The sequence below is a fragment of the Oryzias latipes genome, chromosome 24 (genome assembly GCF_002234675.1).
Source record: "Oryzias latipes chromosome 24, ASM223467v1".
Taxonomy (NCBI): Eukaryota; Metazoa; Chordata; class Actinopteri; order Beloniformes; family Adrianichthyidae; genus Oryzias; species Oryzias latipes.
Window position 1 is genome coordinate 21,971,794 of NC_019882.2, and position 12,986 is coordinate 21,984,779.

Here is a 12,986-nt window from a genome sequence, read left to right on the forward strand (position 1 = left end):
CTCATTCCTCCGCTCACTGGACGAGAGGTGAAACTTCAAGACTTCCTCGTCTGGTTTTTATGTCAGGTCTGGTGGGAAGACTCCTGCCAAATTGACCTGTGTAGAGAATGATGGGAAGCTTCAATTCAATCAAGTTTATCTGTAAATCACTACAACAAACATCAAAATGTAAAAGGAGAATTCGTTTTTCCACTAGGAGTGGCCAACTGATGAGCAGAGATGTGTGTGGAGTTCTGGTGGAGCTGCTCCCCCTCAAAAAGCAGCAGGTATCCGTCAGCTCAGAGCGTCAAGCTGCAGCATCACTGCAGCCAGACTCTCTCCCCCCATCATGCTGGCTCACAGCCTGGCAGTCAGGAACTGATCTACTAGCTGCAGATATGAAACATCTGCTTTAACCTCCAAAAACCTTAAAGCCCCACTCATCTGTTGATCTATTCAGAGTCTTCCCACTGATCTTTTCATTATGATGAAGCTGTTTTTAGCCAAATTCAAAAACCTGTGTCGTTTTCTAGGACATAGTTTCTGCAGAGCGGCAGGAGATCATCAGAAATATACCTCTGAGTTGCAGGCGGGGCTGTAAGTGCTGGGTAAGTCAGCCCCCCCCCCCTTTCCCCATCGTGCCTTCCCGCTAGCTTACAGCCCCTCACAGCCTTAAGCTAACATTATCGGTAAAACAAAAAATGGTGATGAATATCAGATCCATCCAGCCGTCCAGTTTAGATCCAGATTCCAGCTCAGACCAGGAGAACAAAGACGTTGATGGATCTATGTGTCTGTCAGTGGATGATCAGAATGGAGCAGAGCAGGAAGCTGTGGTCTGCTGTTGTAGCTTCTACATCACAGCTACAAGCTTTTTATACTGCAAATGTCTTTTTTGATTTACGACAATATGAATAAAGAAATACTCAGAAATGCAGTTGAAGCCTAACTTTCTATCCACACGTCCATCATGGGAAGAATTCTCAAACTTTCATCAGAAGGGGTTCAAGGTTTTTCACTTCAAACAACAAAATCCCAGCTGTGGTTTCTGAAAGATTTATTGATCCAACAGATTATTATTTACACAAATTTTCTAAAATCAAGTACCAATGTTCTTTGTGAAGAGCACTTCCAGTTACAGAAATCGTTCCCCAGTAACGCTCCCTGAGGTTGAAACTTTGGGAAGTCAGGCATATTCAAGGCTGCAACTCAAACACAGCCTCACTTCCGTCTTTCCTGTCAGACAGTTGATCTTCTGTGGCAGTGAAGGGAACGCTGTCCCCCCGCGAAGGGACCGCTGTCCCCCCGTGAAGGGACCGCTGTCCCCCCGCGAAGGGACCGCTGTCCCCCCGCGAAGGGACCGCTGTCCCCCCGTGAAGGGACCGCTGTCCCACAGCATCAGAAAAATGACCCCACTGCTGCCTCTGGCAGAAACCTGTCACACTGTGGCTCCGCCCTCCTGCCGCGCGTCGGCTGGCCTTCCGGTCGGGTAGTCAGTGTTGTATGGATAGTAGTACAGATCGTGTTTGACGGCCAGGAGGAGCCCAGGAAGGCCTCTAGCCCCCCCTAGATTTGGTGAAAAGACGATGCTGGGGATCATGTCGTTTGCAGCCGGATGTGGTGACGGGATGGTCCTCAGCAGGTGACCGTCCCTCAGACTCCACACTCTGGTGTAGCAGTCCTGTCCCACTGCAGGAGCCAACACGGCAGTTAAAGACGTGAACGTGAGGACCTTTCCCCAGACCCGGACCTCCTGGCCTACCTGCCAGCAGAAGTCCTTCTCGCTCACAGATGTGGATGGGGAGGTAGGCGTGCTCATTGTAATGCCCTTTGTACTCCTGCACAGCTTTTGTCCCTCGCACGTCCCACAGCTTGATCTGCACAGGAACAGCTGCCATGTGAGTGGGAGCCTGCTTCCCCTCAGGACACGATTCATTTTAGGATGAGCATGCTGACCTGTCCCAGCATGTCTGCAGCCAGCAGGTAGTTCTCATCCTGCAGGACTCGCACGGACGTGATGGCCGACTCCTGATGGAAGCGGCTGGCCTTCCAGCCCGGATCTCTGCGGCTGCGCTGCCGAAGGTCGATGCTGAAAATCTCCCCTGACCTGCAGCCGTTGAACAGAATGGGAGCCTGCAGACACAGAGCAGCGGCTTGGATCTTCATCTGAGGGCTGAGGAGGAAACCCGAGCGTGAACAAAACGTCCCACCTGAAGGGCGAACTGTTGAGCCAAGACGTCGCTGCTGACGTTGTACGTCTGCGTTCGTCCCGTCTCTGCATCCTTCAGGATGACCCGGCGAGACAGTCCTGCAAACAGCCGCGTAGACACGCCCACATTCATTTACTCCGCCCACCTCGGCAGCGTGCCATTTATGTAGTCGCTCGGGACAAATAAAAATTTGAAGAGCCGTTGGGTCAATCAAAATCCCATTCTTCTCAAAAGATTCAGTCAAGACGATCTAAAGGACCAGACGTCTCTGAGTTCATGTACGGGATAACAGCCCACAAAGTGTGCATCATCAGAAATGAAGGCACGCCGTGGAAGCCTGAACCGCCCCAGGTTGCTTCCACGTTACATAAACGTTCACAAACAAAGGATTATTTTACATGAAAGTCAACAGACATCTGCTCCCAGTAGAGCCTGTTATCTTTAGGGAAATCATTTAAAAAGTTGCAGTCCTTCAGTAAGTAAGGCCTCCTGTCTGCTTGACCAACTTCTTCAACAGCTTATCAGGACCTCCAGGACTGACCGGTGCTGAAGGTCTTGTCAAACTGCGGGTTGAGGCACCAAGCACAGGACCAGGCTGCAGAGATCTTAAAGCTGCACAGCATCCCGGGCTGATCTGAAGACAGAGAAGAGTCCAAGCTAGCGCCCTGACTGGAAACTACAGGCAGAATACGCAGAGGAACTTCTGCACAATCAACTTTCAGCAGAAAGTTCTCCTGGAAACTCGGCAGGAAACTTAATTTGACCTTCTCTGAATGTGGGCGTGGACACATTTAGAGAAGGCCAAGCAGGGTTACCCATGAGCGAAGCGGGTCATGTTCAGTGTAGAACAGGAAGTGAATGCTGATCCTCACGCTTCTATTTCACTGCTGCACAAACTTTATGGATTTTTTTCCTGTTTTTCCGCCAAATGTCCCAAACTTTCCTGAGGAACTTAAATAATGAATCTAAAATTCTGCATAAGCCTTAAATCTAGTCTTTCTAAAATATGAATTGAAAACACTCACAGCTGTGACAAACCTGGGTCAGAGTTGCTAAAAAGGGAGGCAGGAAGTAAGCTGACGCAGCCGGGGGTGTCCGCGGCCCCCACCAGACACAGCCTGACAGAGGAGTAAAGGACAAACGGCAGACGGGGATGACAAAATCCCTCAGGAACAACGGACATGCATCTGCGCTGAGAAGGATACAGGACATGGGAGTCGGGGTAGTTGACGGAGGCCCAGCTGATGGAATTGACCTGGAACACATTCAGACAGCAGAGGTCAGATGAAGACCATGTGACGAAGGCTCCCCATCGGCGCTCGGGTCAGAAGCCCCCACCTTGCGGTTGGTGAAGTAGAGGTTATCACACATCTCCACCGACAGCGAGCCGCGGCTGTTGCTGCTGAAGTTCATGATGCCGTACTTGCAGCCGCCATGAGAGACGTCATTGACCGTGAAGACCCGCTCACACGCCGAGTCACCCTGCAGACCAGGAAGAGGCATTTGCTGCTTAAACTTTTACCCCAATTGCATTGTTCTCTGTTGTAAAAAGGTTTCCAGTTACTAGACTAGACTTCAGTCACCGTTTGGTTACTCGCTCCGGAAACTGAAAAAAACAACAACAATGTACGACATTTGACTGCGCTCCTAATATTAAAGATATTTTGATTTTTTTAATGTTTTGTGTTGAATTTATGGGATAAAATATTCTTACTAAAGCAGTTTTAACTATAATGATGCCGTTTTTAGGCTAAATAAAACAACTGAGGTTTTTTAAGACCCTTTTTTTCTGCAGAGCGGCAGGAGTTCATCAGAAATTCACCTCGGAGTTGTGGACGGGTCTGTTGGCGCAAATGTAAGCCTTCTCCAATATTCCTTCATCCCTTCGTTTACACGCTCTCCCACTGGCTTACAGCCCCTCACAACCCCAACCTAACGTTAGCAGTACAACAAAAATAGAGAGTAATATTGGAGTTATCCAGTCCAGTTCTGATCCAGATTCCAGCACAGACCAGGAAAACAGAGACGTTCATGGATCTATTTGTCTGCAGGTGGATGATCAGAATGGAGCAGAGCAGGGAGACTTTAGCCCCGCCCATTTCAGTTTTCACGTCACAACTAAGAGCTTTTTCAAACAGCATTTTTTTGTCTGCGCCCCGATTCACAAAAACACCATTTTCATTGGAGTGGGTCTTGAACAGGATCATGACCCAAAACGTTCGTCCAAGACGACCAAGGAACGGCTGGAGAAGAATCATATCAAGGTCATGGAGAGGCCCAGCCCGTCTGTGGACCTCAATCCTATAGAAACGTATTGAGAGAGCTCAAGCTCAGTGTTGCTAAGCAACAGCCACCAAATCTGAATGATTTAGAAGTCATTTGGAAAGAAGAGTGGAGCAGAATTCCTCCCAATGTGTGCAGAAATCAGCTCAACCTCCGACCTCTGTTCTGAGAATGAGGGTCCTTCAGGCAAAAGGGGTCAAATCCCATCAATGAAATCCAAATAATTTGATATAAATTCAATAAAGTCAGGTTCTTGATTATCTCTGACGGTTTCAATGACTCTACCATCAGCATGACAGACTGACGATTTCTCCTTCAGTGGACAAACATGCTAAATGTGAGGGGGATCAAATCCTTGATTCCTCTGCTACCTTACAGTTAGCACCCCGAGGGACAGACGGTGTCTGTGCACGGAACATGAGCGCATGCGTGAGGGGGGAAAAGCGTGCACGCTCATGCACACGTCTGGAACTGCACAGCTGCCTTTTGGTCATGTTCATTTTGTCGAATAAAAACCAATCAGGGTCAGATTCTACCCAGACTTTCTGTCTGTTCTGACAAAATGAAACCAGATTTAAAATGATTACTCCAGCTGATCACCACTCCATTCACTGAGGGTGACAAAAATGAATGAAGTTGCTGAGCAGTCGAGAAAAATGTAAATAATGTATACGACATGACAAAATCTCACCATTTGCCATATTAGTGATCAATGTTGCCATGACGATGGAACTTGTGACAAATGAACAAACAGCAAAACAACCAAAAACATGATTTCCATTTGGTTGCAACAGTTTAATTTCAAACAGAGTTCACTTTTATTCTACTCTACATGACTCTCGTCTACATAAAAGGCTCCATCTGATTGGTCAACAACATGAATGTGTCCTTCCAATTGGTCAAATGCATCAAGAGATTTATTGGATTCTTTAAAGACTTCAAGTTGCCATAAGATTGTTTTAATACATTTAAGGTAACATTTGTTGCAGTTTTCTCCATCATTTGCGATACGTATTACACAGCTGGATAGCGTGATAGTGATATATTTGGGGTTTATCGTGCAGACCCAATTAGCACACTAATGAAAAAGTTAAAAACATTTAATTTTACGTGCAATAAAACCATTATGGCAGAATTAACATACAGTGGGGCAAAAGAGTATTTAGTCAGCCACCAATTGTGCAAGTTCTCCCACTTATGGTGGAAAATAAGTATTTGGTCACCTACTAATACGTCTGGCTCTCACAAAAAAAAAAAAGCGTGTCGACATGATGTAAAATCCACAATGGCAGGTCCCAGTCTCCCTGCTCTGCTCCATTCTGATCATCCGCTGTCAGACCAACAGAACCATGAACGTCTTAGTTTTCTGGAATCTGGATCTAAACTGTACGCCTGGATAGCTCTAATATTGATCACCGTTTCTGTTTAGCTAATGTTTTATTGGGGTTGTGAGGGGCTGTAAGCTAGCAGGAGAGAGTGTAAACAACTAAACATAATTAAAAAACCGACTGGGAAGGATTTTACAACAGATCAGAAGATGGTCAGAGTGGGACTTGAAGGTGTTTCCAGGGCAACATAGAGATGCATGTCATCCAGCACGTCCTGGCATCTTCTGTGGTGTCTCCTCTCAGTTGGACTAATGGAGGGAACGACTTGTTTGAAAGGTAATTGAGGTGGCATCAATGCCAGAAGTCTAACCCCTGTACCTGCCTCATCCTGACGTGGAAGAGTCTCCTTTGAGATCCTTCTCATCCCTCCATCTGGAAGCCCAGCCAACCTATGAAGGAAACTCCTCACCACAGCCTGTTTCTGTCATGCTAACTGCTGCATAGATTCCTTCTGTGTGTGTCTGACTGTTCTCACCACGATCAGTCGGAAGTTGTCAGTGTCCGGGCAGCTGCTGTTGTCTGTGCTCTCAATCTCCAGTTTGTGGCGCTTCATTCCGCTGACCTTGACCTCGTGGACGAGCCTGCAGACAAATGAAGACAACCAGGACAATCATCCAGGCTGATTCTGTCGCAGTCACTGCATAAAGAGGATGCTGGTGTCACGGATGAGGAATATCTAAGTGCATTTCTGCAAACGTCCTTCCCTTTCCCTGCTAAAACTCGGCTGATGGCTGCAAAGCTCTAGATACTTCGGGACTTGAAGAGCTTTAACAACCTGCAATCAAGATGAGCTGTCAAAAGCCTCAAAGCTCTGCAGATGAAAACAAGCTGTGCACATGCACCCAGCAAGGAGTCCGTACCTGCAGTAGGAGTTTTCAGGCAAAAGCCCAAGATGTCTTTTCTGCAGCAGCAGAGAAGAGTTCAATCCTGGCCTTGGTGCTTTCTGCAGAGAATGGTCGTCTTGTTACATAGAGGTTTCCTCTCATCACATTCACATCTTCCAGCTACACACGTCACAAAATAAGTAACTAACTTTTCTGGGGTTTTGATCCTCTTCCAGCATCTTTTGTCGTTCTTTTTCTCGTTCTTTGCGCTGCAGCTGCTCTCTGGTCAGAGGGTTGCAGTTGTTGTGTCCTGGCAGCAGGCGGAAGTAGCGGTTTTTTTCTGGATCAAAGTAGAAGCCTGGTAACTCTGCTCCACCAAAACAAAAATAAAAATTCAACAAGGACCTCATTGCCTGATTCACGTACAAAGGTCTGCAAAGACACTGAAACTCTACAGCTGTTCTCGGATGAATGGACAGTTCCTCTGAAGCTACGTCACAGCATGACGTCAGACTGCTGCTCTGACTGTGACGCCACAAAACCTCAGGCTCTCCAGTCTAAAGTGGAGCAGCTTTTATCTGTGGAGCAGGTCTTTATCCACACAGAAGGATTCAAACTCTGTTTGTTCTTCCAGAACTCCTTCGTCTAAATAATGTCACATGTTCTATTCTTACATTGTTTTTAGAAAACAGTCTTCCTAACCATCAGTCTTTCAACAGTGTTCATGCTTCAAAGGCTTCAAAAACTCCAGAGGCTTCAGAAGCTCCAGAGGCTTCAAAAGCTTCAGAAGCTACAGTGACTGCTGAGGTTACAGAAGCTTCAGAGACTTTAAAAACTCCAGAGGGTTCAGAACCTCCAGAGGCTTCAGAACCTCCAGAGGCTTCAGAACCTCCAGAGGCTTCAGAAGCCCCAGAGGGTTCAGAAGCCCCAGAGGGTTCAGAAGCCCCAGAGGGTTCAGAAGCCCCAGAGGGTTCAGAGGCTGGGGTGCGCACCTGGAGCTGCGCTGCTGCGGGTGGAGGAGGAGGAGGGTTGCGCATGTGCGGTGGCCGTGGCAGACGGGCTGTGGGTTCTCCTGTAGGGTGGTTCTGCGTCGTCATCTGAGCGCCTGTGAGCAGCAGACACACACATACCTTCATTCCTGGGATAAGCTCATCCTTCACCTGGTGGTGTTCGCCGTGTTGCGTTCAAGCGCCCACCTCCGCTCGTCTCGCCGTCCTCCATGCCGTGGACCGGAACCATGTCGCCGGTGTGGACCGTGACTTCCTCGCCAGGTCCACCGCTTCATGTTGTGGTCTGGAGAACAGGTTGGGGCTGTTGGCCGCGCGCTCTTTCATCAACTCCCTCGTATGGCGGGTAATAAACTAGAAATCATGGTTACGTTCACGGACGACTCGAGTCGCTGCTGGATCTTCAACGAGAGCGGCGTTTGAACCAGTCAGCAAACACTCGGAGATCGACGTTAAATGACCAAGTCCTACAGGAAGGGACAAGCAGGAGAGAGGAAAAGTCTAACTGCGAGGGTCACTATATTGAAGTGTTCACTTTCCTCGGAAAAGTGGAACTTTACTCAAACGACATCGATGTAGAAAGTAACCTGTTTACCTCCAGGATCCCTGTCTCATAGAGACTGGCTTTAGTTCGTGTTAATGCATTTAACGAAGGCGTCAGAATAAAAGACCAGCTACTTTGAATGTTGGTTAGTCGTTAAAGTGTTCATATTTTCACACTTCTCCACCGCATGTGAAGGCAACACCATACGCCTTCCCCGCACGCCTTTCTGTTGGCCACTTCCGGTGTGACGTATCAGTCATTCATTGGTTGCAGTCAGTCTTCCGTTTTGTTCCTCAGCAGAATCAAAACAAAACTTTTATTTAGGTTACTATGCTAGACTTCAGTCACCGTTTGGTTACTCGCTCCGGAAACTGAAAAAAACAACAATGTACGACATTTGACTGCGCCCGCAATATTAAAGATATTTTGATTTTTTTAATGTTTTGTGTTGAATTTATGGGATAAAATATTCTTACTAAAGCAGTTTTGAGATGTGCCAGATTCAGGTAAATGGGACAACTGATGAGCTAAAATGAGCCCCTCAAACTGCAAAGTGACACAGTCAAGTTTCATAGTAAAATCTTCTTCTTTTCCTTTGGTATTTTCACTTCAGCCAATCATCTTCCTCCATGTAACCCTGTCTTCTTCATCCTCTCCTCTAACACCAGCTACCTTCACGTCCTCCTTAATGAGCGAATATTACAATAAATTCATTTTATGTAAAGAGATCCGACAAATATAGAGATCAATATAGAAACACCGTAATACAGCCTGCTCTCCTGTATTTTGGGTTCTACACCACTGGACAATAATGAAAAAAATGAAATAAAAAACACAGGAACAACTTTTTTATATAATTGGGAATAAAGGCAGATATGAAGGGGTTACATTGACTGTTAAGCTAATTGATCCTAATTGGTTCTTTGTTGATCTCACATTTCCTCAAAGGTAAAAAAAAAAAAAAATACCCATCGACCTGGAAATGATGAAACTGTCACAAGACGGCTGGATCCAAATGCAGCAGGTTTATGAGTTCAGCCAAAAGTCCAAAAAGCTAAATCAGGGTGGTTGATAACGAATAACGTGTTCCCGCCGGTGACCAGAGGGGAGACGGAGCTCTGACGTCTGACAGAAGCCACCAACAGTGTTATGCTGTTTAGAACAGCTGGGTTATCGTTCAGCCCTGACATTTTCATTCATTGTAAAATACGGAGACACAAAAATGACATAAAAATACTGTCCATAACATAAACATAACATAGCATAAAGTTTTTATCTGTTCCCCCTAAAATGTTGGTGTTTTGGGCACTTCTGTTGTAGTAACTGTGCTACAAATGTCTTCTGGATGACAAACACAAACAACTGAGGGCTGCTTGCTGAACTTTCATGGATCTTATAGCAATGAAATGATTTTTACATTCAGGTTAACATTAGTAAGTAGGAAAAAGGAAGGCTGCCCACTATAGTAGACATAAAACAATAGGAAAAAAATGCCTTTATTAATTTATGTTGTATTACATTTTTGATTCAAGTAAATTTGCTGCAGCAGCTGTAATTCAAAGTGTCCTATTTTTAAAAGTGTGTTGCTTTCTCCAGAGTAAAAACCAAAGTCATGGGTAGAATAAAATGCAAACTTCTCTTTGTTTTTCCATTTTTTATTTATGTCTAATAAGCTAAAATTCGGTTATATAAATCATGAAAGAAAGTAACATAAATACAAAGAAATCTTGATTATTTTCTAGAGGTTTGAAAGAAGACCTTGTGCTCCTAGTTCCAGCCTGTATGGCTCTTTTAGTGTTGTTAGCTTGCAGACGTCTGGTTTAGATAAAGGAGGCAGAGCAAACCTTTAGTCTGACAGTAGCTTTTGTTCCATTTCAGAACATTTATGTTTGATTTCCTGGTTCTTCTGTTGGACCAGGCCTGTGATCTTTTCTAAGAACCCAAAGAAACAAGTAAGAAAAACGGTGGAATGGCTTTTTAATGTTTTACATATTCATAAGAGAACAAAGGTGCTTTTGAGGCAGTCTGGTACTCAGAGTCATGGACCTAGATACAAACACTTCTGACAGATACTGATGTCAAACGTCTCTCGATCTGAGTAGAAACTAGAACAGCAGAGTCCCGGTTTTCCCGTCTGTCTCAGCAGCTTGAAGCTATCTCTGGAATGATGGACAGTAGAGTGCTGGTGGCGAAGCTGGGATTGAGTATTAGCTGCTCCAGCAGCGCCCTGCCTTTCTCTCTCGTGGCCACGGAGCACATGGCGCCTTTCCACATGCGCACTAAGGAGCCACCTGAAGGAAAACATCACAGAAACTAACTCAAAACCAACAAAGTTCGTTTTTTTCTGGGTGTCTTACCAAGAATACTGTTGATGCTTTTCATCCAGGAGAAAGTGGACAGCGTGTGGTTCTCCTCCTGACTGAGATCTGCAATATTAGGAGCCGCATCTCCCTCCTGAGGAAACCAAGACGATGTAAGTGAAGTTCAGAGAAAAATGAGGGAAGTCATGGTGACGTACCCGCAAAACTCGACTTGGCAGAGGATTCAGGAACAACACGGTCTTCTCCAGGGTGGAGTGGAAGTGTACCGCAGATACGTACTCAGCTGAGTTCAGCCAGCTGTTGGCAAATGACACCTCCTCAGAGGAGTAGTGGCTCTGCCTGAAAGGAGAAGAGAGCCCAGCTGCATGGAGATTTCCTCTTTCTACAGAACACCATTCCAGGAAAAAAGAGAGCTACTTCCAAACTGTAACACATGACAGAGTACTGGTGTCATTTAGAAGTGAAGCAGGAGGCCCAGCTCCTCTCTGGAGGAGGAGACTTGTGGTTTAAGGCAGCATTTAAGTAACGCCATGACTCACCACGAGAAACAACGTCCTCTGCTCTCTCCACATATAGGGACGGCTCCTCTGATATCTCCAGTTATATTTATTAATTTAAAACGTTCTTGCAGTTTTACAAAAGTTGTAATTGACTCATGGTCTTTTTGTTTTAGCTGTCATGTGCTTCTTATGAATGTCACGTGTCAAAGGAAGGAGACCTGGAGCATTTCTTTCAGTTTGTTTACTTTTTTTTTTTTTTTTTGATGAAACGTGTTGTAATGCCAGCATGAGTGAAAATGAACTGAATAAAATATCACAGAGAAGTACTAATACTGGTGATTTGTGTTTTTCTGCCACTTTGATTGTGGAAAGCAGCTGTATTGACAGTAATTACCTGGGATTACAAACCGCAGAAGCAGAGAGGGAAGCCATTTGAGCTTGCCAGTACACACCAAGGATGTTGTCTGTGTGTTCGGCGACTGGAAGGGGAGAGTCGGTGACCTTGATAGCCTTAAAGAATCAATAAAAATATCACTGCACAAAAACAGATGCAGCAAAACATTCATTCTCTACATTTTTACTTTTGAAGTCTCATGTGTCGATGCCCATGACAAATTCACAGACATTTCAGCAGGAACAACTCTATAAGGGCCTTTGTTAAGGCGGGCATTTAATTTATTGTACCTGAAAGAAGGCATCCCACTTTGCCATGGCATCAGGATACTGAGCTAAACAGTCAGTGTAGGTGGTGCAAAAGCCATCGGCACCGTCAGGGGCCTGCAGCTGAACCTGACAGAGTTACAATCGTGAGTCCTGTGTGTGGGCTGTATGTTTTATTGCTTAAAAAAAACGTAAAAATACTTCAACATCTTGTCCTAATAGGCCATTATGGGCTGCAGACAGGAAAGGAAGTGCAGAGGTGAAGTAGTTCATACCTGCAAACAAATGACCAGGGTGTCATGCATGTTTACAAATGCTTGTGTGGTGTTTTTTTGCCACTTTGCTGAACTTACAGCCCCACCAGCTCTGTGCTGAGATGCACATGGGATCTCCTGTCTGCAAGCCGCAGGTCGAGGCTCCGGTTGGATCAACAAGGCGACCTGGAGGAACAATAGACTGTTTTCAAGTTCAAAAGATCAACACATCCCAGTGGGATCTACAATAGGAGACAAGAGTTTATTTCCATCATGGAGGGATTTCCTTACAACAGAACTTCCTGTTAGAGTTAATGGTTTAAAAATGTTTTGTCTTACCTGAAGTCAGCATCCAACCCAGCTGCAGCGGCAGCCCCCACATTGGACCATCTGTAGGGTTTGTTCTCATGTACTCCGTGAAGGGGTCAGTCGCAGCTACCAGCAGCCGGTAAAGACTCATACGCTGCAGGTAATTCCAGGGATTTGGCGTTACAATCCCATTTAGCGTAGGGAGTTCGGTGACTTGACTTGCGGTTTGTGTCCAAAGTATAGGCATGCCATTGTCTAAGATGACAGCAGAGGAACTCAAAGAGAACATAAAGCCCAGGAGGAGGCCATGCACCACTAGAAGAGACATGCTGGGAGGTCTATGGAGCAGATGGAGTCAGGAGAGTCAGCCCTAGACTGAGAAAAGTCCAGGACTCAGGGTTTATGTACTCCTTCTGTCCACACGGAAACACTCTGTCCCACATTCACACACACACATTCTCATCATAGCCCATGTGATGTGGTTCTATGAAGCGCAGAGATAAGAGAATCTGTGTAAATACAGCTAAAAATGGCCCCAGATTCCTGGAGCACAGAGCAAAGTGCAGCTGACTATTTGGGAACAAAGTATGCAGATGTCTAATTACCCCCTTAGTTAAAGACACATATGTGAAATGTACCACCATGGTATATGAGAAAACACTGAAAAGGATTTTTTTCAGCCATTATTTCTTAAACTCCAGTGATAG

The 12,986-nt window shown here is 45.7% G+C and overlaps 2 protein-coding genes across 2 annotated transcripts; both read right to left on the reverse strand.

The window, feature by feature from the left end:
- Positions 1-1,019: 1,019 nt before the first annotated feature.
- Positions 1,020-10,132, reverse strand: dcaf4 (DDB1 and CUL4 associated factor 4). The gene is made up of 15 exons (XM_020714572.1): positions 8,287-10,132; positions 8,063-8,158; positions 7,881-7,977; positions 7,677-7,789; positions 6,894-7,051; positions 6,721-6,803; positions 6,336-6,441; positions 3,528-3,671; positions 3,395-3,444; positions 3,228-3,307; positions 2,731-2,823; positions 2,190-2,287; positions 1,936-2,112; positions 1,742-1,856; positions 1,020-1,668 (listed from the first exon to the last, which is right to left on the reverse strand). The coding sequence occupies exons 3-15, from the start codon at positions 7,967-7,969 to the stop codon at positions 1,418-1,420; spliced, it is 1,557 nt and encodes a 518-aa protein (XP_020570231.1). The 5' UTR covers positions 7,970-7,977; positions 8,063-8,158; positions 8,287-10,132; the 3' UTR covers positions 1,020-1,417.
- A 63-nt stretch (positions 10,133-10,195) lies between these two features.
- On the reverse strand, positions 10,196-12,693 carry c24h6orf58 (chromosome 24 C6orf58 homolog). The gene is made up of 8 exons (XM_004083929.2): positions 12,310-12,693; positions 12,070-12,156; positions 11,918-11,991; positions 11,741-11,845; positions 11,451-11,566; positions 10,754-10,895; positions 10,593-10,689; positions 10,196-10,526 (listed from the first exon to the last, which is right to left on the reverse strand). Exons 1-8 carry the CDS (start codon positions 12,605-12,607, stop codon positions 10,375-10,377), a joined length of 1,071 nt encoding a protein of 356 aa, XP_004083977.1. The 5' UTR covers positions 12,608-12,693; the 3' UTR covers positions 10,196-10,374.
- Positions 12,694-12,986: the final 293 nt, after the last annotated feature.